The sequence below is a fragment of the Aythya ferina genome, assembly GCF_964211825.1.
Source record: "Aythya ferina genome assembly, chromosome: 5".
NCBI lineage: Eukaryota > Metazoa > Chordata > Aves > Anseriformes > Anatidae > Aythya > Aythya ferina.
The window spans coordinates 45,639,071-45,665,901 of NC_140301.1; the positions used below are offsets into that span (position 1 = coordinate 45,639,071).

The window sequence follows — 26,831 nt, forward strand, 5'->3', positions numbered from 1 at the left end:
GCGTGGAGGGGGCGTGGTCCCTGGTTTAGGGGGCGTGACCCCGGGTTAAAGGGGTGTGGTCATAGTTTGAGGGGCGTGGCCTGAGCGCGGAGGGGGCGTGGTCCCTGGTTAAACGGGGCGTGGTCGGGTGGCTAGGGGGTGTGGTCACTGGCGAGTAGGGGGCGTGGTCCCTGCTTCGGGGGCGTGGTTTTGGTCTCGGGGGCGTGGTCTGAGCGCGGAGGGGGCGTGGTCCCTGGTTAGGGGGGCGTGGTCCCGGCTTTGGGGGACGGGATCCCGGTCTCGTGGGCGTGGCCTGCCGGCGGTGGGGGCGTTCCCCGCGGCTCCCCGCCGTGCGGTGCCGGTGCCGGTGCCGGGTGTCGGCGGCTCGGTGCGCCCCGGGGGCGATGGGCAGCGGCGGCTCGGCGCGGCCGGTGTCGGCCGAGGGCCCCGGGGGCGCGGAGCAGCGTCTGGAGGTGCGCGGCGGGCGGCTGCCGGCGGCGCTGTGGGCGCAGCGCGGGCTGGTCAAGCTGTACCTGAGCGGCGCGGGGCTGCGGGAGCTGCCGGCCGAGCTGGCGGCGCTGCGGCACCTCCGCACGCTGGCCCTGGACGGCAACGAGCTGCTGGAGGTGCCCGAGGCGCTGTGCCGCCTGCCGCGCCTGGCCTACCTCTACCTGGGCCGCAACGGGCTGCAGGGGCTGCCGCCCGCCTTCGCCCGCCTGCAGAGCCTGCGCTGCCTCTGGCTGGAGGGCAACTTCGTGGCCCGCTTCCCCCGCGCCCTGCTGCACCTGCCCGGCCTGCGCAGCCTGCAGCTGGGCGACAACCGCCTGGCGCGCCTGCCCGCCGCCCTGCCCCGCATGGCCGGCCTGCGCGGGCTCTGGCTCTACGGCAACCGCTTCGAGGAGTTCCCCCCGGCCCTGCTGCGCATGGGCCAGCTCCGCGTCCTCGACCTGGACCGCAACCGCATCGCCCGCTTCCCCGACCTGGCCGGCCTGGCCGGGCTGCGCCTGCTCTCCTACGACCACAACCCCGTGCGGAGGCCGCCCCGCGTGGCCGACGCCGTGCGGCTGGTGGGCGACGGGGCGCAGGAGTACATGGAGGCGCGGGAGGAGCGCCTGCAGGGCCTCCGGAGCCAGGGCGAGAAGGAGGAGGAGGAGGAGGAAGGCGCCGAGGCCTCCCCGGCAGCCCCTGGGGATGGCTCCCCGCTGCTGGGGGATGCGGAGGGTGGTGGCGCAGCCCTGCCGGGCTCCTCCGGGGAGACGTGAGGTGCAGTGCCGCAGCTGGACACCCCCAAGATGTGCTGCAAAGGGATGGGGAGCCTCCGCCGGGCTGCCGAGGACCAGCATCTCCCACCTAGGGCATGCAGAATGGGAAGCCTGCGGCCTCTGCACGAGGGAGAGCAGTCCCCAGTTTGCTGGGACCGCAAAGAGCCGCCACCTGGACCCACAGGGCTCACGGCTTGCATCCACAAGTCCGCCTTAGAGCGCCCTGCGTATGCACGGGGCTGGAGCATTGGACAAGGGAAGCCTCCCTCTGCCTGATGGGCAGCCCTGCAGAGCCCGCTCACCCACGGGACAGGCGTCCCTGAGAAGCTGGTGTCCCAGGAGCACGGCTCTGGGGACGTTCCTACACCGAGCTGCAGGTGCCTCACCGCCTCCACGGGTGCCTTTTGCTCCTGCTTCCATGGGGCAAGACGGAAAGAAGCAACACTGTCTGCATCTCTGCCTGCAGACCCCGTTGCCCTGAAGAGCGTCAAGGTTTGAGACAAACGCACAAACCTCTTCTGCACCCAGAGACCCCCCACCTGCTGCTTCCAGGCTTGGGAGGATGGAAAGCCTCACCTGGGCACCCACTCTCAAGCCCGCGAAGGGGTTTGCCTCTCTGCAGTGGGAAGAGGAGTCCCGTGCCCTGCCCAGAATCAGGCTCTGGAGACAGGGCTGCAGGCTCACCGTCTCTCTTCCCCTCCTCGAGCCCCATTTGTCCCAAACCCTGGCAATAAAAAGCACAAACCCAGCAAATCTGGTGTGGAAAGGCTTTGGGTTTGGTTCTCGGGGTGGGGGGGCTGCAGCAGGGAAAGGGGAGGTGTTTGGGAAGGGGGCTGAACTCAGCCTGTCAGTGCTGCGCAGCAGGGCCAGCTTATTCTTATTTTTAGGGCTGGATGCGGTCCCGTTCCCTCTGCCCACCCCCGAGCCCTCCTGGCACACCCCGTGCCACCTCTGAGGTCTCGGCTCACCGGAGGGCACAGACCGCGCATCCGCTTTTAATTGCGAGGGCTTGGGCTGGGCGGCCGGCAGCCAAGCCCGCGTGCCCACCACATCCTCTGCCTTCTTTGGGGTTTTCCATCCTCTTTGCAGCAGGAGCCGTGGCTGCGTTCAATGCCATTAAGAAGCTGCTTTCCCTCGAGCAGGGCTGTGCCACCGCCGCGGGGTGCAGGCAGCCGGGGGTGCCGCCAGCCTCTCCCCGCAGCAGGGACGAGATCCATGCACAGGGAAGTGTGGAAGGTGATGCTTGCAGACGGGGTCCCTGCCTCTCCAGTGCCTCTTCCCACCCCGCATCCCGATTCCCGGCTCGGGTGTGGGATTTGTGCCTGTCCCGGGCTGGGGCTGCTGTCTGGGACCTGCACGTTTCTGCTCCGCGCGAGCCTTCGGGGCTGCTGGCATCTTGGGGAGGCGTGCGTGCAGTGCATCATCCATACGTCGGCCTCTATATATATCCCTGCCTCCTCGCAGCTCCCCGCGCACACCGCCGCGTGTCCTCGCCGCAGCTGGGAGCATGCTGCTATTTCCATCTGCTCCCGCTGACTGCGGGCACCAAGGTGCAGGCACCGGCAGCGCTGCGGCGAGGACGGGCTCCGCATGACGGGAGCACCGGCACTGAGCGCGTCAGCCGCCCTCCTCCTCCAACAGACCCCGGTCACGAGGAGAACCAGGCTCCGGTGTGTGTGTCCCCCCCACAAAGCGCCCCGGCCTCATCCAGCGCCACGCTGCCCCGGGCACATCACCCCCTGCCAGCCCCGCGTCTGGAGTTTCCTTTACTTATTCAAGACCAGCTCAATTATTTATCACAGCAACTCGAGCCTTTGTGGTGCCGCTGGCGCCCCGGGCTCGCAGGCAGCCCGTGTACCCCCCGCTTTGGGGACAGGCGCCCTGGTGGGTTGGCCCTGCGCACGGTGGCGTTGGACACAGCGGGTACAAAGCCCCCCGGGGACCCCCAGCCCGCCCCCCCCAGCCCAGAGACGAGGCACGCTGGCAGTTCTGACTGTCCTTTATTACTGAGAGCAGGGGCTGCCTCCAGAAAACGAGGGGCCCCGCTCCCCAAAAATAGGATTCTGCAAAGAGGCGCCCCTGCCTCCGCCGGGGCCGTGCCCCCCGTCTGCCCCCACCTCCTGGGATCACCCAGTGCGCCCCATCCACAGCACACCCGCTCGCCGGCCGCTCTGGGCTTCTTTTTTTTTTTTCTTTTTTCATTTTTTTTTCATTTTTTTTTCTTTTTTTTTTTTTTTTTTCTCTATTTTACACACCAGTTGGATGTTACCGTCACATGAAGAAGAGAGATACCTGAACAAGATAACGGCTAAGAGCTCTAGAGTTAAAAATGAACACACGGCCCCGGGGAGCCCACCCTTCCCCGAGGAGCGGGGGGGGCAGGGGGGGACGGGCACCCCTGCCCTCACACCCCGCTTTTGGGGGACCCCGGCACAGCCCGACGCAGTGCCTGGCACTGGGGGCCCCGCCACCCCTTGGCTTTGTGCGCGAGCCCAGCTGCAGCCCCTTCCCCAGGTGCATCCATCTCCTCTGTTATGTTAAAAAAAGAGAGAAATGTGGTAAAAATACAAATGTCCCTAAAAGCATTATTATTACTGTAGTAGCAGAATTATGACTTCTCTCCAGATTGTCCGAAATGGTCTAACGGGGGGGGGGGGGGGCTCCGGTGGCTGCCGGACACTTGCTGGCGGCAGGACAGGGACGGTGCCACCGTGTCCCCAGGGCCACTTGTCCCCCAGCGGCGAGTCCCCTGTGGCAGAAGGAGGGCAGGCAGCCGGGGGGGGGGGGACACACATGGGGGGGGCAGCATCCCCTTGATGGCTGCTCCTTGTTTTTTTTTGGGATGTCTGGCGCAGGGTCCCCCACGCAATGAATTGACCCCAGTGGCTGGAGCTCAGCCCGAAGGGATGGCACCGATGCTCGTGGGGGTGTCCCAGCTGCGGGGCACCCCAGGGTGCCCAGGGGGACGCTGTGATGCAGGAACGATGCTCGCAGCCCGTGGTGCTCTGGGCAGGTGGCACCCCGCTCTCAGGCTGGTCCCCATGGGTGGGGGGGACACGGTGTCCTTGGCACGTGCTGGGGGACACTGTGGTGGCCACAGGAAGACTGGGGTGCAGAGCCCGGCCCCTTTGGTGTCCCTGCGGTGGGCAGGGGGTGGCCGTGCCCTACCTGAGATGGCTGCGGAGGTGGCAGCAGCCCTGCTGCGGGAGGGCTTGGCCGGGGGCCCTGGCACGGGGACACCCCGAGTGCACCCCTGGTGGAGCAGGGAGCCCTGGGGAGGGACACCGAGCGGTGTCACCTGCTGGGGACATCTCACAGCCAGCGCTGCTGCCATCCTGCTGCCTCCAACGCCACCGGACCGTGGCACGTGGGGGACACCCACCGTGGTGACAGCGGGGCGCCAACGGGGCGGTGCGGGCACCTTGGGGACGCAGCCGCTGGGTGCCAGCCCCCTGCAGCCAACAGTGGGGACAAGGACACCGCTGTGCACGGCGTGGGGATGGTGGCACCCGCTCCATCCTCACGCAGGACCCCCCCCCCCCGCTGGGCGCTCGCGTGGGCCCCGGGCCACCCCGTGAGGAGACAGCCAGGGTGCAGCACCCCTGGGTGCCACCGCGGGGGGGGCGCAGTGGCATCAGGAGCACGGGGGACGTGCCGGGAGGGAGGTAAAGCAGCAAACCCCGCTGGAGGCAGCGACAGATGTGCCCGCTTTGGCTAACGAACTGCGGCATGGCTTCCGATCCCTTGGGTGCCCCCGGGGCTGGGGGGGTGGGAATGGGATGGGACAGGGGGCGGGGATGTCCCCGGGCAGGACGTGTGTGGCTCCCGCTGGGGTGACGCTGGGAGAGGTCTGACTGGGCTGAAAGGGGGGGAAGCGGGACCCCCCCTCGCACCGGCAGCCTCCCAAAATGTGGGGTGACACTGGAGGGGGGGGCGGCGGGGCCCTGGGGACGGTCGGTGGCTGGAAGCACTCGCAGGAGACCTGCCCGGCGCTGGGGATGGGGACGGGGGCGCTCCGTCCGTCTGTCCATCCGTCCCCCACCCTCCACCGCCGTCCCACCCCTGTCCTGCCCCAGGGCCGGGGCCGGGGGGGGGCTCTCAGGCTTTCAGCTGGTGCCACTGTGCCACCGCCTGCCGGGGCCGGGCGATCATGTCCTTCCAGTGCTTCACCTCGCCGGGGCCGCTCTTCCAGGACAGGTAGATCTGCGGGGACACGCAGCGTCACGTGCCGTCCCTCTGTCCATCCGACCCTCCGATGGCCCCCCTCCGGGGACACCAGCCCCTCACCCACGGGATTTTTTGGGGCCGGACCCACCTTGCCGATGACATCGTTGCGGCTCAGCCTGTCCTTGTCCATGACGGTGATGACGATGGTCGTCTCGCGCAGCCGCTCCGTGGGGATGTCGAAGGAGAAGGACTCGTTGAAGACGGGGTTCAGGCACCGCTTCATCACCACCGTCTTCTTCTTCTCCACCCGCTTGTCCTTGTACATCAGCCACACCTTCACGTAGGGGTCTGCCGGGGGGGCACAGCGTGGTGCTCAGCCCCGGCCGGCTGCGGGGACAGGGCCTGGCCCCCCCCCCAGGGTGGGTGCTGGGGGTCGTACCTGACGTGCCCCCGATGTCCATGGCTTTGAGGTTCCGCGCCTTGATGATGTTCACCACGATGGAGTTGGCGGAGGGGTTGTAGCACAGCGACAGCAGCAGCTCCCCGCGGCTTCCCTGGGGGGGGCGCAGAGGCTTTTAGGGCCCCCCCAGGTGCACAAACCCCTCCGTGTCCCACCACGGGACCGGGGCGGTGGGCTGGGGGCACCTGGAGCCACCCCAAAAGTGGACTTTGGGACCGGGCAGGAGAAAAAGGGGCCACCCTCGTGGGGGAGGGACATATTTCTGGGGTCATTGCCAGTGGGACATTTCAGGACCGTCCCAAGTGGGACTGTTTTTGGGGCCATCCCCTGTGGGATGCTTTTGGGGCCAACCCCTGTGGGATGTTTTCTGCTCCTGTTAGAGGCAGGAGAGAAAGAAAACTTTAATTTTAGCTCTCCCTGAAATATCTCATCCTGACCCCAAATGAGGCACTGGGTTTGGGCTACTTAATGCCTTCCTATAGCTGCTAGATGGAGATGACGAGGCGCGAGCAGCCCCGTGTGGACACCCCGCAGGAGCACCCGAGCCAGCACGCGCCCCCAGGGCGGCCCCAAGACTTGTCCCCTCTTTGGGACACTGCGGGGACAGGGGCAGCCCCCCCCGAGGACCGTCCCCACGGGCCTTACGCTGCCGTCGCTGCACGGCTTCAGGTCCTTCCAGAAGGTCTGCATCTGGGTGAGGTCCACCTTGTTGAGGGGGATGGACACCTCCCCGATGGGGTCGTTGCGGCTGAAGCGGTCGTAGTCCAGGACCTGGAGGTACAGCACCCGCTGCACCACCTTCTCGTAGGGGAACCCTGCGACGGAGACGGAGGAGGATGAGGAGGCAGCCCGAGAGCTGCGAGAGGTTCCCGTGGTGGCCCCTCTCGTCACCGGCAGCCACCCCGGGGTGCTGGGGCCGGGCATCCCAGTCCCTCCCAGCCCCTACCTTCGAAGAGGAAGGTCTCGTTCCAGTGCGGGTTCAGGTTCTTCCTCTTCACCTTGGTCTCCAGCTTGTGCTTCTTGTCGGGGAGCAGGTAGATCTTGACGAAGGGGTCGCTGGTGCCGCTGAAGTCCTTGGCCGGCAGCTCCTGGGCCTTCATGATCTTGACGGTCAGGGTGGACTCCTGGAAGTTGTAGCCGACGCTGAACTGGATGCGGCCCAGGTTCTCCCGGCTGGAGCCATCGTGGCCCTCGTCGTCCTCGGAGCCCGGTGAGAGCTGCGGCGGGGGAAGAAGGGGTCGTGAGTGGCGGACGCCTTGCTCGGGGCCGTTTTGGCCGCGCCGTGCCAGGCTGGAGCCACAACCACCGCAGGGCCCCGAGCGCCGGCGTCTCCGGCTCTGCGGCGGCAGCTGTCAGCGGGCATCAGCCTCTCCCATCTCACCCACAACCGTCCCCTCGGATGACTCCTGGCTCCGCTCCGCGGGGACGGGGAGCAGCAATTAGCCAAATCCCTCCTGACAGCCCGTCCGTCACGGCCCCGGCACCGCTCCCCGTGACGGGGACTCAGCGGCGCAGGCTGGGACTGCCGGAGGTGGGTGCGAGGGGATGCCCAGATGGGCGCGGGCGAGGGATGGAGGCCGGCGCCCCTGCCCACCCGTGGCACCCACCATGAGCATCTCGCTGGTCAGGGAGTTCACCAGGTCGGAGACAGAGGAGCGCGGCTCCGTCTTGCGGTCGGACTCGTCGTTCTGCGTCTGCCCGGGCACGGGTGCGGTGTTCACCGCCTTGCCGCCGGCTGGCAACCTGGGGAAAGAGAAGCAGCGCCCTAGAGCGGGGCCGGGGGGACCCCGAGGAGATGCCCGCAGCCTGGGGCGCCCCGGTGGGCCGGAGCCAGGCAGAGCCGGGCTGTGGAGGTGCCGGCCACCCACAGCAGCCTGTGGGCATCCCTGGTGGTGCCAGCCCGGTGCCGGTGCGCAGGTCAGACCCTCACAGCCAGCTCACCGGGCATGCCATCAGCCCAGCGAGGTGCAGCCACCGCCCCCGGCCACCTCCTGGCTCCAGGGGTCCTCTCCAGCACCCCCAGCTTTGCTGCGCCCACCCAGTGCTGGCTGTGTGGCCGAGCCCCGGTGCCCTGTGCTGCAGCTCAGTGCCTGGCTGATAACCATCCCCTCTCGGGTCAGCGCTGACCCAGGGCCACCTTCCCTGGTGTCCTGCAGCCAGAACGCCCACCCCGTCTGGCCCCATATGGGTCTCGGGCGCCTGTCCTGGCGGCTGCGGGGATGCTGGGCATGGAGCCGGGGGGAGCTGCGGACGGACAGAGCAGCGATGGAGGCGGGCGGGCACACACCGGGACCACGCTGCCGGGAGGCACAGGGACAACGGGGGACACAGGCACACGGTGGTGGGGACAGACCTGAGGAAGGAGGGGGCACGCGCGGGCACACGCGCTTGCGCCCTGGCCGCGGGGATGGCGCGGCTCCTCCACAAGCCAAGGCACGGGGACAAACTGACAGACGGACAACAGGCGCAGCACCGGGACGCACGGACCTTGGCAGCGCTGCCCGCGGGGTGGCAAAGCCACGCATGCACACAGGACGCCCACCGACACGGCAAGCACACGCAGGCACGCGCCAATGGAGACGCCGGAGACCTGGGAGCAGTGGGGATGGAGGCGGCGCTGGGGGGTGGAGGGGGAGGCTGTGGGCAGCCCCCTCACACAGGTGTGACGGCGCACGGGGAGGATGAAGAAACTGAGAGAGCTGGAGAGAGGCAAAGTCAGGTTAAAAACAGAGTGAAGGCGGAGGAGAGACAGCGGCGGCGGGGCCGGGCGGGTGTGGTGTCGCTGGAGCTGCCTGGTGTGCGCCAGCGGCGGTCGTGGGCCAGCAAGAGAAAGGGAGGAAGAGCAAGAGAGAGGAGGAGGAGCAGCGTCTTCCACCGCGGGATGGCCGGCCTGGAGGGAGGGAAGGGGAGAGAGAGGAGCAGGGTGGACAGAGAGCTTGGCCAAAGGCACAGGAGACGAACCCAGGCGCTTGGCTGGAGCCGCTGGGGATGGGCTAGAAGGAAGAAGCCAAGAGATGGGGACGGAGGAAACGTTTCGAGGCGGAGGAGTGCTGGTGGGGAGCTGTCCCCTCCGCCGGCCGAGCCCCGGGGGGCTGAGGGGCAGGGGAAGGAGATGGAGGCATGAGGGCCATGCTCGCACTGTGATGGCGGGGACGGGGCTGCGAGCGGCTGCGCGGCGCTGGGTAAAATGGGGGGGGGGGGAAGTGCTAAAACATGGAGCGAAACTGAGCCGAGCAGGGTAAAAATAGCCGGTGGGCGAGAACGGTGCCGGTTCATTAACACGCTGATCACGCGGGGAGGCAGCACCCGCCTGCTTCGCGCCTCCCCGAAGACGGCATCGACACCGCCCGGGGCTCCTCTGCTCCCTGTGCCCCGGTCCAGCCGGGCTCTGCCACCGGCGCCAGCTGCAGGAGCTTTGGGTGGGCCCCGGCGAGGAGCCTGGTGGGGCCGCAGGTCGCTGCAGAGCTGCCCCCACGTCCTGGCGAGTGCTGCCCGCCCCTGGGCACCGGTGGCGGATGAGAAGCGCGTTGGGATGCGATGCGTCTCAGCTGCCAGCGCGCTGTGGGGTCCCCGCAAGCCTGGCCGCGCCGTGCCCGCTCCCTGCCCGCTCCCCCTTCTCCCGGCACGGCATCTCTGCCCTGCTCGGTGCCACGGCCACCCCAAGCCCCCCCCCAGCATGCAGACAGCACGGCGCTGGCGGCGATGAGGATGGGGATGGACGGAGGGAAGGCGGGGAGGGAAGGAGGGGGAGGAAGGGGTCGGGGTCTGCTCGGCGTCGCCGCTCCAGTGGCGAGGAGAGCTGCCGGCGTCTGCAGACGTCGCCGTGCCCGCTGCCTGGCCGCTCCAACCTGGGCGCTCCGCGAGGCCGGCCTCCTCCTCCTCCTCCACCCTGGGTGAGGCCCTGGTCTCCTCCTGCTGCGGGACTGCCCTCTTCCTTACTCATACCTCTTGTCCCCCTGAGCGTTCGGCTGGTTCGGCTGCGTCCCAGCGGGTTGCAGGTCGGGGATATTGGCAAAGTCATCTTGCTCTGAGAGTCCCAAAACCAGGGATAACACCACCATCCGGCCTTCCCTGCCCAGGCGGCCCCGCACGCGGGGAGGAAGCAGAACGGGAGAGAGAGAAAGAGAGAGGAGAACAGAGCGTCAGGCGGGGGACCCGCTGCAGCGGTGGCCCCGCGGGCAGGGACGGCAGCGTGGGGAGCACTCCACCACCGGCCCCTGCGGAGGAAACAGCGTCTGGGACGGCTGCGGGGAGAAAGGCACCAACTCCTGCCCAACACGGCATCCCAGGGCCCGAAACTGTGCCCGCACCGTGGTGCCGGGAGCCGGGCGGGAGGGTAAATGAGCAAGGAGCAGAAGCAGCAGACGTTCATGGCTCCGCAGCGCGGCGGTGGTCAGCGGCAGCGGCTCTGCGGCGGGGAAGCGCCGCATGCTCGGCACGGCCCTGCTCCATGGGGCCCCCCCCCCTGCCAATTAGGGCTGGAACCGGCGACAAGGCTGGGTAAACAGAGAGGAACACGACCCGGGGGATGGCTAATGAGCCTCATCTATAAATCAGGAAGCCGGCAAATGGAGCCGGCGAGGAGGCTGCCCGTGGGAGCAAACAGGCTGCGCGGCGCGGCGGAGAGGGGCCGCTGGAGGTTTCCCCACCAGCGGTGAGAAGGGGACAAATGGAGCAGGGGGGGGACACGCAGCTGGGAGGGATCCCCCAGGGCGTCGGGGGCCGGTGGAGGGCACGGCGGGGAGGACAGGGGAGGAAGGAGGGGACGGAGTGTGCCGAGCCGCGGCGATGTCATGTGCCGAGATATGGGGACCGCGCGGGGCGCAGATTAGTCCTCGCCGCTGGAGGCTGAGAAGCCAGCGCTGATAGGGGAGCTGCGTTTCAGGCAGATTAAAGATCACACGCCTCCGGCAGCTCCCGCCCGGCTGCCCCTGCAGATCACAGCCCAGGCGGAAGGCAGGCGGCAATATCGGGGCCGCGCAGCCGGTCGCCCTGCACGAGGGCTGCACCCCCAGGGTCACCCCCACCGCCCCGGGGACGAAGCCGGAGCATCCCTGCATCCCTGCGGTGCTGCAGGTGGCAAAGCCAGGGTGGGAGGCGAGCCGGAGGAATTTGGGACCCCCTTCCCCAGCCCCCCGCGTTGGGGACAGAGTCCCAGCCCCCAGGGAGGCAGCGATGGGACAGGGGGGACCCGGCGCTCGCCGCCGGCCGCGCGCAGCGTTTACCCGAGCCTGGAGGCACCGCCAGGGGAGAGGAAAGGACCGAGAGCGAACTTACAGGAAGGACTTCATGTCCAAGCCGCGGTTGCGGATTTGCCCCACCACGTGGTCCCAGCTGCCGGGGTTGGAGCGGCTCCGGCCACCAGCTGTCCGATGCTTGGAGCCGGCGGCGATGCCCTGGCGCCCCTGGCCGCCGCGGGAGCCCCGGGGGTTGCCGGCAGCGGAGGAGCCGCTGTGGGCCTGGAGGTGGCCCAGGCTCTGGCTGGTGGTGGGCTGGCTGTGGTTGCCTCGCTGGTGCTGGCTGAGGGGCTGCTGCAGACTTTGCTGGCGCATGAGCGTGCGGGGCCTCTGGCATTTGGGGTCGCCTGCTGAGGTGGGGATATACTCAAGGGTAGTGGCTGTGGACAAGGTGGAGTCCTCGAAACTTAGGGAGAGGAAGGGCAGAGGAGAGGAGAGAAAGGAGAAGAAGGTGAAGGGGCAAAATTGGAGGAAGGAAAAGAAGAGAGTTAGAGAGAAGATGCCCCAGCGCAGGGAGCGCTCCGGCAGGGGCCAGCGGCTGCAGCGAGCGGTTCCTCTGCCTCCCGGCCGCGGCACGGCCTCCCCGGCAGCGCCGGGCTCCCGCGCTGCTGCCATCTCGCCGGCCGCCCCGCTGCTGCCTCCCGGGCGCCGGCGGCGAGGGGCTGGGTGCCCTCCTGCTGCCGCGGCGCCTTCCCAGCCTGCCGGCCGACCGACCTCGTCTGCGAGCTAATTAGGCTGCTGCGTGAAGGCGAATCCCTCGGTGCCCCGCGTGGCGCCCGCTCACGTGCTGCCAGCCAGCCAGCCCCGTCCCCGTCCCTCCCAGCCCAGCACCCAGCCCGTGCCACTGCGGGGTCTCGCAGCCTCGCCGTCCCCAAAGCACTGTGCCGGCGGCGGTCCCCGCAGCGATGGGGACCAAGCCCCAGGACAGCGAGCCGGGTGTCCCCGGGGCCAAGCCAGGCAGCAGGGGGGCGGTGGGGACGCAGCGCCGGGGAACACGGATGGGCTTTGCCCCCCCGGTGAGGGGGGACGAGCAGGCAAAACCACGGGGATGCCCATCACTGCCCAGGCAGCCGGGGCTGCAGGCACACGGGGCGCAGCCAGCACAGCCCTGCGATGTCCATGGAGCCTGCAGAGCTCATGGCTCGTACCAGCGGTGGGACAGGGACGGGGACGGGGACAGGGACAAAACGCGTGGCCGGGTGCGCGCCTGGAGGCACCGCGGGCGTGCAGAGCGGCTCGAGGGAGACGCAGCGCCGACAGCGGGTGTTTGCAGCAGCCGCCCAGCCCGCCAGAACAAGGGGTGTGCAGCCCAGCCAGCCTGGCAAAAGCCCTCTGGGGGTCCTCGGTGCACGGGGAGCCCCCGGCACAGGAGAGTCGCCTTCAGCAGCAGCCCCCCCACCACGACCCCGGTCCCTGCGCTGCCCTGGGGCTGGCCGGGCGATGGCTGCAACCGTGGGGCGAAGCTGTGCCGTCGTGCATCGCAGCAGTGGGGGAACAGAGAGGGGGAGAAGAAATTAAAGAGAAAAAAAAAAAAAAAAGAGGTGAAGAAAGAGTGAGAGGTGAGAGAAAGAGAGAGAGAGAGGGAGGGGAGTGGAGAGCTGGGACGGATCCGGCCCCATGGCCGGGACCTGGAGGCACGCGGGGTGTTGAGCCTCCCCCGCGCCTGCCGCCGACCTCCTTTCGGTTTCCTATCAAATCCTAAATTAGTTCAATTTACAACCTCTCCGTCACAGGAAACTAAATCTGGCTCGGCTCGGCCCCGAGCCAGCTGGAGGCGCGGGCTCTGCCAGCACCATGCCACGCGGGAGCCGGCTGGGGACGGGGCACTGCAACCCCCTTGAGCCCCCCAAAACCAGCCTGGGATCCCCTGGGACCACCGAGCAGCCGTAGGATGGTGGCACCGGGATGGCACAGCAGCCTGCTGCCGGCGGGGATCATCCCCGGCAGGAAAGAACCCCCTCAAAACACCTGAAACGCAGCAAAACGTGACCACCAGCAGGCTCTGCGGAAAAGAGGCTGAAAAAGCCTGCAGGCGTCACAGCCGTCCCCTTAACCCTGCCCCTGCCAGCCTGTGCGAGCGGAGCCCGTGGTGGCAGCTGTTTGTCCGTCCATCCGTCCATCCGGCTCCTGGCCACCCGCAGCCCCTGCCTGACTCCCTGCCGTGGCAGTGCCTTGCCTCAGCACCTCCCGGGGGGTTTCCCCTCTCCGCTGGCACCGGGCACGGACACATCCCGTGCTGGACCACCTCCTCGCGCTCTCCTTCCCCTCTCGCCTCCCGGTGCGTCCCAGCACGCCCCAAATGCTCGCCGCTGCCCGGTGCTGCCCACGAGCAGGGGCTGCTGCAGCCCCATTTTTGGGGAGCGGAGACCAGAAGTGTGGTCCCACCCGCAGAGCCACGCTGGTGGTGGCAAGCTGAGGACGCCCGACGTGCTCCCCAGCTGGCGAGTCCTACACGAAGGCCATTTTTTTCCCCTAGCCCTGATCCTGCTCGAGCTTTGCCCAAATCCACCCCCGGCGTCAGAGCTGCAGGCGAGGTGCCGGTGCCAGGTCCCGCTGCAGCACCACGGGTAGGACCACGGGGCTGGTGCTGCCGCGCATCCCCACGCCGTCCCCGTGCTGTGGGGACACGGCTCTTGCCCCAGGGGCGTCACCGAGCTGCTGCCCCCATCGGGGGGGGGGCCGGGGAGGCTGTGCCGGAGCGTGCGTGCTCACTCACTTGGACAGGCTGAGCTTCCCTGCAGCCAAGTGGCTCTGCACCGTGTGCCAGCGGCCCCTCGCCGCCTTCCCCATGCTGGGCTCGCTGTGGGCAGAGATGCTGCTCCTCAGGCCGTCCTCGCCGCCGCGCTGCTTCTCCCCGGGGCGGCCGTCGCGCTCCCCCGCCAACCCCGCGGTGGCCGACGCTGTCAGCTTAGCCCCTGATAACAGAGAGCCACTGGGCCGGGCCGGCGGTCGGACCCCCCCAGACGGACACGAAGAGGGGCCGGACGGACAGACGGACATGTGGGGGGAGCCGTTTTGTACGGGGAACGGGGGGGTGTGGGGTGGGGGACACGAGGAGGAGGAGGAGAGAGAGCCAGAGGTGGACAGACAGACGAGACGGACAGACAGAGAGAGAGAGAGAGAGACATCAGCACTGCAAAAAAAAAAGCAAAGGGAGGCCCCTGGCCGGAGGGTGTGCGGGGTGTGTGTGTGGGGGGGCTGGTGGAGGTGGCAGAACCAAAAAAAAAAATCCAAAATGAAGGGGGGAGGAGGCGGAGGGGCCCCGGGCCGGGGTCCTGTCCCGAACGCGCAACCCCAACCCGTGCTGCCGGGGGGCCCCGGGGCACCGGGGAGCGGGTGGGGGGGGGTTGCTCGTCTCCATGGGGCTGCCCATGGGGGGCCGGGGGGACGAGGAGGAGGAGGAGGAGGAGGAGAAGGAGGAGGAAGGCGCGTGGGTGCTGCCCATGTACTCACTAGACGCGAGCAAGCCCGGTAAGGAGAGACTCACTTGAGGGAAAGGCGCGGGTCACCGTACGGGGCGTAAGGTGAAATGTTTAGTATAAACTCCTTGGGAGGGTACGAGCTCCATTTCTGCTGCACTGTGTTGTCATTGTTATTCCAAAAGTCTCTGTCTAGATCGCTACAGCGGCCGGAGACGAGGGGAGAAAGAAGAGGGAAATACAAGAGAGAGAAAGCTGAATTCCTGCCGGGGGGAGCGCGGTCCCCCCGCCCCCCGGCCAGCCGCTGCGGCCGAGCCCTGCGGAGAGAAACGGACAGACGGACGGGCGGGCGGACGGACGGACGGAGCGGGGCAGAGCTGCGGAGAGACAGGCTGGGAAGGAGAGAAGGACGCAGAGGGGTTAGAGAGCTGCCGGCGCTGCCACCCCGCGCGCAGGTTTGGGCAGGGGGCCGCATCCTGGCGTCCTGGGCAGCCGGGTCCGGAGGCCGACGCTGTGCCTTGAGGGGGTGGGAGACGAGCGGCGGTGACGGGAGGGGGCTGTGCCTGGGTACCCCGATGCTGGGACCCCCTCTTTTGCCAGTGTGGGGAGATGGCAGCGGGTCCCGCGCCTCCTGCTGCCACCAGCACCGAGCCATGGGCATCCAAGGCAGCGCTCTGCCCTCGCGCTGCTCCCAAAATGCTGCCGGCTGCACAGGCAGAGCCGTGCAGGATGTGGCCCCGTCCCAGAGCAGGATCTTGGGTGTCTGCACCCCACTGAGGCCGGGGTTTGAGGCAGCCCTGGTCGGGACCGTGGCTGTTTTCTGCCCACAGCGAGGTGCGCTCCATCCCCACGGTGCCAGGGGGTGCAGGAGTGGAGCCGGGGGCCCCTGGCTGCCATCCCCCCATACCCACCCCAATTCCGCGCTCCCTCACACACCCCTGGTTGTCCCAGCCCTGCAGGGCACTCCATCCGTGGGGCAGGGCTCAGCACGCCCAGCTCGGGGACACCCCTGGGGACACCACGCCAAAGGCAAGCTGGCAGGGGCACCCCAGGGTGCTGGAGAGAGGCGCAAACCACCCAGTGCCCCTGAGACCCTCTCCTGCAGGGGCTGGGGGATGTGGGAGCGCCTCCGCCCTGTCTGAGGGGCCGATAACTCCCCATGGGTGACTGCAGGAGTGGGGGATGCTTCGGCACCACAGGGGGACCACCCATCACCCAGCGTCCCCAACCTAAAATCGAGCCCGCGGGAGAGAGCTGGGCAAGTGTCCGCTGTTGGGAGCAGAGGGGACAGCCACCTCTGTCCCCAGGGAGGGTCCTTCCGTGGCTGGGCGGCTCGGGGCACCTCGATCCCGGTGTCCCCGCACAGGTGACGGCGGGCAGGGCGCTGTGTGGGCTGTGGCTGTGCCGGGGCCCCCGCTGGCACCGCAGCCCCTGCCCCTCTCCCCCCGCCCTGGCACCTACTTGATGGTTTTCTTCTCGCTGCGGCCTCGGCTGGAGTCTGGGGTCCCCACGGTCTCCAGGGACGTCTTGTAACGCTTTCCCTAGGGGGACAGCAGAGGGTCAGGGGCAGCACGGAGCCCCCACCACGGCAGGGGGGGCTGCGCCTCGTGCCCTCCAAATTGGCACCAAATTTTACCCTCGCCTTCACATCCTCCCGTGGGTGCCTCCTGCCCAGCGGCTGGCTCCGTCCCCACGCCGGGCACCGTCCCCAGGATGGAGCAGCAGCTGCACCCCGCGCCCCGCCACGGGGCAGGAGCGTGTAATTTTAGGCTTAATTGAAGTTGGATTAATTGAGTTCACCTTCCCAGCAAAAGGGAAGCGGTGCCATATGCTAACAAAGCCGCGCTCGCTCCTAACTGGGGCTTGTAATCAGGGCGCTGCGCCGTGACTTCCTACCGTGGGCTCGGTGTGCTGCTCCCTTCCAGGGGGGACAAGAGCGCAATTAATGCTGATTAGTGAACGATTAGGAGTGGCGCTGCAGGTGCCCGGAGACTGCAGCAGGACGGGAGAAGGGCTGGGGGCACGGACCAGCCCCCACCACGGCACCCCCGGGGCCTGTCCGCGGCACGGTGCCCACGGGCGCACCGCCGCCACCGTCCCCCGAGGTGTGCCAGCACGGGGCTGGCAGCTCAGACGGCTTGGCCGTGGCTCCCGCGTGCCATCGAGGGTTGGGGACACGGCTTCCAGTTCCCAGCCTGGATGTATTCCCGGCCGGTTTCTGCTTCTTTGCTCCTCTGCCAGCTTTGCCCTTCTCCTCCCACGTTTCGCGCACGGGCACGCTCGCAGGAGCCGCCGCCTCCCTTTGCGGGCTGGTTTGGGTTCCCCCTCTGGCTGGGGGGGTTCTCCCGTGCAGAGAGCCACAAAAGACAAGTCTCTGCCTTGAGAGCACTTGACCCAGATTTGGATCTCGTCGTGAAGGAAATGCAGCCAGGGCCGGGCAGGGCGGTGAGGGGGCTCGGCGACGCCGGGTACCCCGGGGTGCAGGAGGTGCTGGGGGACACAGCCCACGGTGGGGACGGGGACGGGGATGGGGACAGGCTGGCTGCCATCCTGCTGGGCTCTAGAAGGAAAGAGCACGCCGAGCAGGACAGGGGCCAGCTCGTTGCAGCTTGCCACAAGCGCGTATCTATACGTATTTGGAAACTTCCCTCCGTGCCGCACAAACAGTTTCACCCAAACATTTAATTATCGCCTTTCCTAAAGAGCAAAATAAAAGCTGCAGCCGGCATCGCCGCAAACTGTGCTCGGCAATGGGCTCTGCCTGCAGGCAGCCCCGCACCCCTCAGCCCCCCCGTGGGGCACGGCCACCCCGCTGTCCCCCCCCACCCTCCCCGCGGGCACCCAGCCCCGGGGCCGCTTACCAGTCTGCGCTGGCACCACTGGCAGATGCCACACAGGACGATGGTGACGCTAAGGCTGACGGTGATGATGGCTGAGACGAGGATGACATCGCGGGAGGGGGCCCCTGTGGGGGAAGCAGAGCAGAGCTGAGGTGGGGGACAGGGAGGAACAGCCCTTTTGGGGACCCACGGCTGCCCTATGGCACCCACGGCCACCCCAGGGCACCCCGGCTCTGTCCCCTTGGCTCTGTCCCCTGCATTGCAGCCTGAGAGCCCCCCACGCTCACCCCTCTGCTCAAACCGCCGGGGGCCACGGCACAGGGAGCTGCCCCCCAGCAATAAATGTGAGATGGGGACCCGGGCACGAGAGGGGAGGGAGACACCAGGGCCATGTGGCAGCCCTGGCTGAGCGCCCCCGGTGCCACCCCGCTCCTCCCCATGCCTCTCCCCGCTGCAGCGGGGGGGTTTGGCGGGCCCCCAGCCCCGCTCAGGCCCACCCCCGTGTAGGACCCCCCCTGGGGTGGCATCTGTGCCGTGCCATCCCCGCTGCCAGCCTGGGGTGGGCACTGGCCGCCACTCGCACCCCAGCCAGCGGTGGGAAGCAGCGAGGCCGGAGCGAGCGTGCCCGTAGCTGTGCTGCAGTATAAATATTAAACAATAATCGTTAATAATTAATTCGCCCGCAGACCTTGTTATTGTAATGAAATTTGCCAGCGGCTCAGGCGCTCGCATGAGTCAGAGAGGCTGGATCCAGCGCCCCAGCATCCCCCCGCTGCGTGGCAGGGACCCCAGCACCCCGCTCCCACGCCTGCCGCCCGGAGAAGGACGAGGGGGGACACAGCGGCCCCAGCACCGGTGGCCCCCGGCCTCGGGGGGGAATGAAAAAGAGAGGCTGGGGTGATGGTGGCGGTGAAGAGGAGTTTTACAAACGCCCCAGAAGCGGCTGCCTCGGCCGGAGCTGGGTGCCTGCCGGGGCTGCGAGGTGGCAGTGCCAGCCCCGGGGCGGTGGGGATGGGGTTGGGGGCTCCCTGTGGGCTGGGGTCCTGGGACCCCCGTCAGCCCCAGCCCACACACACGCTGCCTCCTTCCGAAACCAGGCCGGGGGGGCTCCAGCGCTCGGTCACGAGGACCTGTGAATAAAACTCGCTTAGCAACTGTTGCCTAGGAGGGAATTTGGGACCAGCCCTTAATTTCAAACATTTATAAACTGCAGCCAGAGAAGCTGCTGGGGGCGCAGAGCGCTCGGCATGGGTTAACTGGGCAGCCTGGTGTGGGCAGGGACGGGGGCGAGCTCTCCTTCTGCCCCCCAACTCACCCTGCTGCTGCTCCCCGTGGCCCCGAGACCTGCTTGGTGACACGGTGACACCCGGGACACCTCACCTGGCGCTGCGCTGGACCCTGGGCAGGGGAAGTGGCACCCCAGTGCTCCCAGTCCCCAGCATCCCTGCGCCCTGCCGGCCTCCCCAGCAGCTGGGGCTGAGCTTCTGCCCCATCCCTGCAATGTCCCCGGCCACCATGTCCCTTGTGTGTCCCCAGGGGAAGGGAGGGGGGAGCCAGGCGGGACAGCGAAAGGCTTTGGGAAGGCTCAGCACGCCCTGAGCAAGGCCAGGCTGGAAAATGCCAGCTCAGCTGCTCCAAAAGAGGCAAGCTAATGGATGCGGTGACAGTGACCCCGTGCCGGTGGTGGCTGTGACCCCCCCGGCTTAGCCAGCAGCTTCAGGAGATGCCACGGTGCTCGCAGGGTGAAGTTCATCTCCAGTATAATCCGGTAAAGGGAAATAAAAGGGGAGAAGAAAAGCGGGAAGGGATGCGTGCTGCCTGCACCGTGGAGCCCGGGCTGCGAGGATTATCCTGCTTAGGAAGGAGAAATCGGGGATGCTGTCACCAAGGGGACTTTGGCTCCTGCCGGCGCCACGCAGTGCCGATGCTCGATGCCTGCCCCGGTGACACCAGCGGGGACCTGCCCCCCCCGTGGGGCCACGCGCCCCCAGCGCCAATGGGGAAACGCTAGGCTCCGCTGCAGCAGAGGCTTAAATGACTTGTTTTCTGGGCAATTAGCGCCGCTTAATTAGACAGGGAAGCTGAGCTCAGAGCTCCTGGCTCGTCCCCAGCCACGGGTGCTGCCTGGGGTGCAGCAGGGCGGCGGGGCTGGGGGTGGCACGGGTGGGGACACAGCCCCGGGGAGCGCGTGGCAAACGCAGTGCTGCTTTCCCCGCGGGTCTCCTGCGTGTGCCGGGGATGGGAAGGGCTGGGAGCAGGGGACCAGGGCTGGGGGGGTTGGGTTGGGGAGGGGGGCTGCAGAGCCACCAGGCGCTCCTGAGCACGAGCGAGCGCGCAGGGAAATGTGAGAGGGATGATGGTTTCCTAAGCGCCGCGTGAGCCGGAGATGCCGTGAGATCGGCCCGGCGGAGGCGAGAAGTGCTGATGCCAACGGATCTGACACGCGGCGGAGCGGCGGCACCGGTGCTGCCGGGGGGCTGGGAGGGAGGGAGGGGGGACAGCGGGGGCTGCTGCTCCCTGGCCTGGGTGGTGCTGCATGCCTCAGTGGCCCCGCGCACCAGGATGGGCTTTGCTGGAGCTCGGCACAGACAGATCCAGACCCCGACTCGACCAAAAGCCCCCCGGGGTCACCAAGCTGCCACCACGCACTGCTGGCCCTGGGCAGTGCCTCGGTGTGGCAGTGGGTGGGCAAAGCACCTGCGAGGGGCACCCAGAGGGATCACGGCTCCTGCCTGCTCTGCCCAGTGGAAGGAGCTGGGCATCTCTCCCCGGGACAGAAAGGGCTTGGGCGAGGGGTGGGTGCGAGCTGGCAGCATCCGTGGGCACGGGGCTGGCTCTGACCTCCGGTGCCTGCTCCACAGGTGCCCCGTGGATGCCCACCCTGCACAGCCTCGCAGGGCTTTGCTTTTGGGCGCAGAACCCAGGGAAGAGCCAATTTCCCAACCGATTCCCGGGGAGGAGAAACCGAAGCCGTGCAGAGCTTCCCTCCCTGCTTCCCAAATCCATCCCCACCCCACCCCGCCTGCTGCTGCGCTCTCGGGAAGCGCCGTCAGAGCCTCTCCCGCAGCCGGCGTGCCACAGCTCCACGCAGAGAAACTTCTCCCCGTGCCAAGCCGCCTTCCGCCACGGTGCGGGTGCCCAGCGTGCCCGCCCCATGCGCCAAGCCCCGCGCCAGCCCCGCGCCTCGCCAGCCCGGCAGCGGAAGCGCTCGCGGAGAGGGGGAGCGGGCGAGGGTGCCAAGCGAGCCGTGCCTCGCAGCCTCAGCAGGACACGATGCTGAACCCAAATGGGGAGAACGGAGAGGGGACGCGGCAATGAGGAGGAGCAGAGGGAGCCTGATCCTGTCCAGCACAGCCTCGGAGAGTCCCGGTGCTCCGTGGGAGGGCTGTGCCGTGCCGGAGGCCGCGGGGTGGGGAGCGAGGTGGCCGCTCTGCCACACCGGGGCTTCCCAGATGCTGTTTGCCTGGCGCCAGGCCGTTAATTCCTCCTCTGCTCATCCTCCCACTCATTTGCTAGATATTTCCCAAACCTCTTATTTTTAGGTTGCAGCTGAGAAGCTGTGAATTTGCAGCTTTCGCTCCTGTGCGGGATGCCGGGCGCAGCGGGGGTGGGATGGGCAGAGCGGGCGGCGAGACCCGGACCCCACGGCGGGCAGGGGGAGTGCTGGGGTGGAAACCCCCCCGAGGAGGGGCCGGGGCTGTCCCCGGAGGGGAGCACGGCTGCGTGGCAGGGATGTTGGAGCCCTGCGGCCATCCTGCCACCCTGGCAGGTTCCTGGCCGTGGTCCTGCCACCCGGCACCCGTCTGCGCAGACAACGCGCCGAGCACCGCTGCTCAGCGCACCAGGCGCGCCCGGGGCGAGAGGGAAGGGAACAGGCGTCTGCTCTCCATCTGTGCATCTGTCTGTCTATCCGTGCGTCCCCCTCTCCAACACATCCATCAATCTCTCCATCCATCCATCCCTCGTACACAGCTGCTTCTCCATCCAGCCATCTGTCCAGCCCCCGGAGCTGTCAATCTGTCCGTCTCTGCCTCCCCCATGGGGAGCAGCCTGCCCTGGGGGGCTTTGTCTCCAGACCCCCAGGGACCCCCCAACACCTCCATCCTGGTGCCCAGAGCCCTCCTGGCGCTCAGGCTGTGTGCACGGCACGGTCACTGCCACTGCCACCGTACGTGGCGCGTGAAGGGAGGGCGGTGAGGCCGGGTCCTGCTGCCCCCAGGGCACGATGTCCCCATGCCCACAGCAGCTGGGAGCACCCGTGCCCCACTCCAGCGCAGAAGCTTGTGGTGGAGGCAGAATCTGGCACGTGAGCACACTCTTCCCCCAGTGGTCTCCCATGTCCGGGCTATTTTCGGCTCAGGATTTCCGGAGACGCGCGTGGTTTCTGCGCCTCGTGGTCCCCACCGTGCCGCTCCTCCCGACAAGTGCCAGCCCCCCCCCAGCCCCCCAGGACTTTCTACACCTGTGGGTTTCCACCCATCCCACGAGGCGTCACCCTCCCTGTTCCAAGCCCACCTCCCCACATCCCTGTGCCATCCCTCACGGCTCCCCCCACCTTGACCTCTCCCGTGCCATCTCCCCCAAAACGCAGGCACGCTCAGGTTGAGCACCTGCACGCACAGCCTCGGCCTCGCCCCCTCCTCCTCCTCGCCCCTGCCAGCCCCCTGCCAGCCCCCGGCACTGCCCAGGCAGCGTCCCCAACACCACTGTGGGGATGGGAGCCCCGCAGAGGGCACAGAGCCAAGGGGCTGCGAGCACACGAGGGATGCTCAGCACGGTGGCAGCCCCCAAAACAGAGGCTGGTGGTGCTGGGGGAGGAAGGAGAGGGAAAGGGAAGAAACACAGCTGGGAGGGGAGGAGAGAGGAAGGGAATAACAGCCCTTAGGGAAGGGATATGGAAAGGACTGGGAGACCCCTTAGCTATATGCTGAGACCCCGGGACAGTGGGGATGGTCACCTACGGGGCAGCGGGGGCAGCCACCCGTCACCCCCCCAGCCAGACGCGCATCCCGCTGCGCTGCGCTCCCTCCCTCGCTGCCCCAGCCTCCTCCATCGCCCCGGCTCCATCTCCGTCAGCGCCACCGGCCGCTTCCCTTTCAAACCTCATTAACTCCCCCCAAGGTGACCCGCTCCCTCCTGCAGCAGGGCCGCAAGCCCAGCCTCCCGGGGACGCTGCGAGGGGACGGGGGGACCCTGCACGGGGCACCCCGAGCCCACGGGTGGGCGCACGGCAGCCCAGCGCGGCGAGAAAGCCGGGACCGTGGGGTACGGGACGAGCCCCCCGAGCCCTCCAGGGACGCCCCCGCGTGCCCCCGGCCCCCCAGCCCTGTTCCCAGGAGCCCAGGTCCCCTCTCGACGCCCCGGCTGGCGCTCTGCCTTTGCACACAGTCCCTGCGCGCCAGCCCTGCTGTCGGCTCTTCGAAAGCCCTTCCCCTGCTGAATTCATCTATAATAGATATTGTAGCTGAGCCCCCAGGGGCCGGGGGGTGGCAGCGATATTATCTGCATCTGTCTTCATTCCCCTCTCCCCCGCCCTTCCCCGGCAGGCTGAAAAGCCGCGAGATCAGGCGGAGGAAAGCCGCCTCCAGCTCCTCTCCTGCTCCTCGGCGCGGGGGGGATCGGCCAGACCTCCCCGTCCCCCTCCCCACACCCCCCGCAGCCAGCCCCATCCCCTGTCCCTGTCCCCATCCCCGTCCTGCCACCTCTGTGAGCAGCTGAACTGCTCGGGGGGGTGGGCAGAGAGAGACAGCACCCATGGGTGAGCGAGAGCCCGGGGGGCTCAGCACCCCCACAGGCACCCCACTGCCACGGGGGATGGGTTGGAGCCACCGGGGGGGGGACATGGGCGCTGCCAGAGCTGGGAACGATGGGGATGGGGGGAGGCTGTAGAGGATGCTCTGGGGCACCGGCAGCAGCACGAAGCCCGCTCTGGGGGGGCTGGGGGCTGGCAAACGGGGGAGCCCCAGCCCCCAGCAAGGCAGGGACACAGGGAGGGGGCAGGACAGGCAGGGGACAAAGGTGCTGTGCCCGCGCCGTGCGGGACGCGTGTTTGCAGCAGGTGCCTGGCTCCCAGCGAGGCTGGGCAGCCCGCGAGCGCTGCCAGCCCTCCGCTCTTTGTCTGCCTTCCCCCGGCTCCGCGCTCCCCCCTTCCTCACAGCCCCTTCGCGCCAGCCCCCCCCCCGCCCGCCCCCGGCCGTGCTCCTGCCGGGCGTTTCGTCTCGTTTCGAAGCCGGCTCTCAGCTTTTGTCCCACCCTCGGCACCCGCTCCGACGTCCCCCGGCACCCGCCGTGCCAGCGCGCAGCCCTCCCCGAGACAGCGCCGGGGGAAGGCGCAGGCAGCAGCGGGTTATTTATCCACCGCCTCCCCAGGGGCCAGCAGAAACGGAGCCCCTGGGAACGGGGACGCAGGTGGGGAGCAGCGGCTGCGGCTCCCAGCAGCTGCCTGGTGTGCGGGGATGAAGAGGGACCTGCCCGGAGAGGGGACAGCTGGCACCGGCAGCAGGGACGGAGGGGACGTCTCGCCTGGCAGCACGGCGGGTGGCAGGGCAGTGGGGAGGGGGGGTACCAGCGTGGGGGACATCGTCCCGGTGGCACAGAGGGCACCTTTGGCTTCAAAGCCAAATCTTCAGAGCGTTGCCCTCGGCCACAGCTCCCCTGACACGCTGCAGGGCGCGGTACCGCGGGCAAGGGCCCTGCCAGCAGCCCCCCCAGCCCCCCAGCAGGATGTGGCCGCTTTGGGAAGCCCCCCCCGGCTCGGTCCCGATTCTGAACACCCCCTGCAGCTGCCTCCTCGGGCATCCCCACAACACCCACTGGCTGCTCCCTGCCCTCTGAGGCTCCTTTGCCCCGGGCACGTCACAGATGGTGGCAACACTTCCCGAATCACCCCAGACATCTGCCCCCCAAAACACACCGGGAATACCGGGGGCCACAGCCACCACCCTGCACCCCCCGGTGGGCTTTGCCCACAGAGGAGCACAGCACCGGGCTCGGGAGGGCTGATGGCACCCTCTGCCCAAGAAGGGTCTCTCCCAAAACCAGAGCACCCCCATGTTCTCTGTGCCCCCCCAGGGCCCCACGCAGCCTGGCTCTTCCCAAACCCAGAGGGGCTGCCAGGAGCAGGGGCAGACGCAGGTGCCAGCGGAGCAGAGGGAAGCAGGGGCACTGATGGGCGAAGCAGATGGTGCCCTGGTGCCTGGCACCGCAGCACCCCGCTGCCCCAGAGCCTGCCTTGCGGGGACACCCCTGTGTGTGGGGAGAGCCAGGGACAGATTTGGGGGAACAGAAGGGGTCTGCACCCTGTTCAGAGCTCAGGCTCTGCCGTGCAACCTCGCAGCCTGGCACAGCAGCTGGTGGCCCAGCGTGTGCCAAGGGGGACACACGGTGGGGGCAAGGGGCAGGGGCAAACTGGGGGCAGGTGCAAAGTTCGGGGGGAAAAGCAACTCGGGCGCAGCGCTCGGGCTCTGGGAGGGAAGGGCCACGCGTAGTGCCGGCGGGGACAGGGCTCACGTCCCCCCCTCTGCCACCACGCCACCGGGTGACCTTGGCCAGGCCACCAGCGGTGTCGCGCTCCCCTGTCCGCAGGGCATCCCACCCCGGTGAGGCTGTGGGGACGGAGCGCTGTGGGACCGAGCTGCTCCCGTGCCGCAGCAGGCGGCAGCGCCGAGCCCCATGGAGGCGACAGCTTCCCCTCGAAGGCTGCTCACCGGGGCCGCCGGCTCCCGGGCAGCCCTGGCGCTGTCACCCACCACGGGTGCCACGGGTGGCGGTCCCCGGCGTGTCCCCACGCTGCCGGCTCCCGCAGGCCTGGCTCTGCCTGCAGCTGGCCCCAGCAAGGCGCGCCGGCAGCTCCTGCGCTCCCTGTGCTCCGCCACATCCCCGCCGGCACGTCCCCTGCCACCGCAGGACACGCCGTCCTTCTGCCCTCTCCCTGGGCCCGGGGACCCCAAGGCTGCGGGCTGCGGGGTTCCAGCGAGCCGCCGCGTGCCAGCAGCATCCCTCCTGCCAACCTTGCCCCAAAGCACCCCGGCGGTGTCCCGGAGCCCTCGAGGCGAGGCCGAGCGCTGCCTTCAGAGCATGAGCTCAGCAAAACGGCGGAGGCCAGAGCCCCCTCCCCAAGCCCTGGCGCGGTGCTGGCGGCGCTGGAGGAACGGGGCCGGGGGACCCCGGGAGGCGAGGGCTGGGGAGGGGCTGCAGGGACAGCACCGAGCGCTCAGCCGCGGGCTCCGGGTGCTGCCCGGTTTGGGGGGCGCCGGCCCCGAGGGTTGGGGCAGTGCCGGTTTTTGGGGGGGGGGTGGCTGGGGAGCCCCGGCCCCAGCGGCTCCGCAGGGCGGTGACTCGTCTGGGAGCCGCGGCGGTGACTTTGTCCCCAAAGTGCCCTAACTCCCGGCCGGGACCTCCGGCCGAGCCGCAGCCGGGGAGCCGAGGGGGCAGCCGGGCAGCCCGGAGAGGGCGGCGGGGGGCGGCGGCGGCGGCGGCGGCGGTGGCGATGGGGAGCGGTGCGGGCAACCCGGGGCTGGGCTGGGCGGGGGGGGGGGGGGAGAACGGCGGCGACCCCCGGTGCCCCCCGCTTCTCCCCGTCCTCCCGGTGCCCCCGGCGGGCTCACCTGCGCTGGCAGCCTCCGGGTCGAGGTACATGGTGGCGGGCGGCGGCGGGGCGCGGCGGGGCCGCGGCTCATCAGACGGCGGCGGGCGGCGGCGGGGCGGGCGCGGGGGCCGCGGGCGGCGGCGGCGGGGCCGCGGGGGCCCGCATGCGGCGGCGGGGGGCCGGGAGCCCCGCGGAGCCCGTGCTGCCCGCCCGCTGCCTGCCTGCTGCCGGGCGCGCGGGTGCGGGTGCGTGTGTGTGCGGGTGTGCGCGCGTGTGCCCCGACCGCGCATCCACTTGCTGCTCGCTGCTGGCGGGAGAGGAAACTGCAGCCGCCGGGGAGAGAAAGGGGGGGTTCGGGCAGGGGGGGGCGTCGGGGCTGGAGGTGGGGTGGGTGGGTGGGTGGGGGACGGGGCGGGGGTGGGGGGGGAGCAGCGGCGCGGCCACGCGTGTGCCGCGGGTGCCGCACGCGCCCGGGGCGCGGCGCGCAAGCCCACGCGCGGCAGGACGCGGGGACGCGCGCGGGGCGCCGCGCCCACGCGGGAGCTCCCGGCCCCCGCGCGCCCACGCGGAACCGCGGCCGGCGCCGCCCGCGCGCCCCCACGCAGCGCGCCCACGGCGGGGGCACCGGGCGCGGGGCGCACGCTGCGTGGGGGCCCACACGGGCGCGGCGCGGGCACGGGGCTGCGCACACGCGCGCACCCACGCGCGCACACGCCCCGCACGGCGCCCCAACCCCGCAGCCTCCCCGAGCGGCCCCGTTCCGGCCGGTTCCAGGCCCGGTTTTCCCGGTGCCGGGGCGCGGCGGCGGCCGCCGGGGCACTGCGGGCAGGGCGGCAGCGGCGGGCGGAGGAAAACCCGGAGCGGAGCCGTGGGGGCGCGG

At 69.0% G+C, this 26,831-nt stretch overlaps 3 protein-coding genes across 6 annotated transcripts in view; 1 reads left to right on the forward strand and 2 right to left on the reverse strand.

The window, feature by feature from the left end:
* CPSF7 (cleavage and polyadenylation specific factor 7) overlaps positions 1-22,636 on the reverse strand; it is a 33,801-nt gene extending 11,165 nt beyond the window's left edge. Inside the window, exon 1 of the mRNA XM_084522610.1 lies at positions 22,633-22,636. The gene's annotated coding sequence lies outside the window, so the exon portion shown is untranslated. The remainder of the gene's footprint in view (positions 1-22,632) is intronic.
* Positions 268-1,994, forward strand: LRRC10B (leucine rich repeat containing 10B). The gene is made up of 2 exons (XM_084522633.1): positions 268-1,618; positions 1,708-1,994. Exon 1 carries the CDS (start codon positions 384-386, stop codon positions 1,239-1,241), a length of 858 nt encoding a protein of 285 aa, XP_084378759.1. The 5' UTR covers positions 268-383; the 3' UTR covers positions 1,242-1,618; positions 1,708-1,994.
* On the reverse strand, positions 5,207-26,323 carry SYT7 (synaptotagmin 7). Of its 4 annotated transcripts, XM_084522599.1 has the most exons (13): positions 25,971-26,323; positions 17,386-17,489; positions 15,986-16,065; positions 14,593-14,724; positions 13,822-14,037; positions 11,146-11,511; positions 9,814-9,939; positions 7,476-7,611; positions 6,815-7,085; positions 6,514-6,683; positions 5,848-5,962; positions 5,557-5,756; positions 5,207-5,444 (listed from the first exon to the last, which is right to left on the reverse strand). In XM_084522599.1, the coding sequence occupies exons 1-13, from the start codon at positions 26,239-26,241 to the stop codon at positions 5,340-5,342; spliced, it is 2,292 nt and encodes a 763-aa protein (XP_084378725.1). In that variant the 5' UTR covers positions 26,242-26,323; the 3' UTR covers positions 5,207-5,339. The 4 variants fall into 4 exon arrangements, with proteins under 4 accessions (XP_084378725.1, XP_084378726.1, XP_084378727.1 ...); XM_084522600.1 differs by lacking the exon at positions 9,814-9,939 and having other exon boundaries at positions 25,971-26,322; XM_084522601.1 differs by lacking the exons at positions 9,814-9,939; positions 11,146-11,511 and having other exon boundaries at positions 25,971-26,317.
* Between the last annotated feature and the right edge of the window lie 508 nt (positions 26,324-26,831).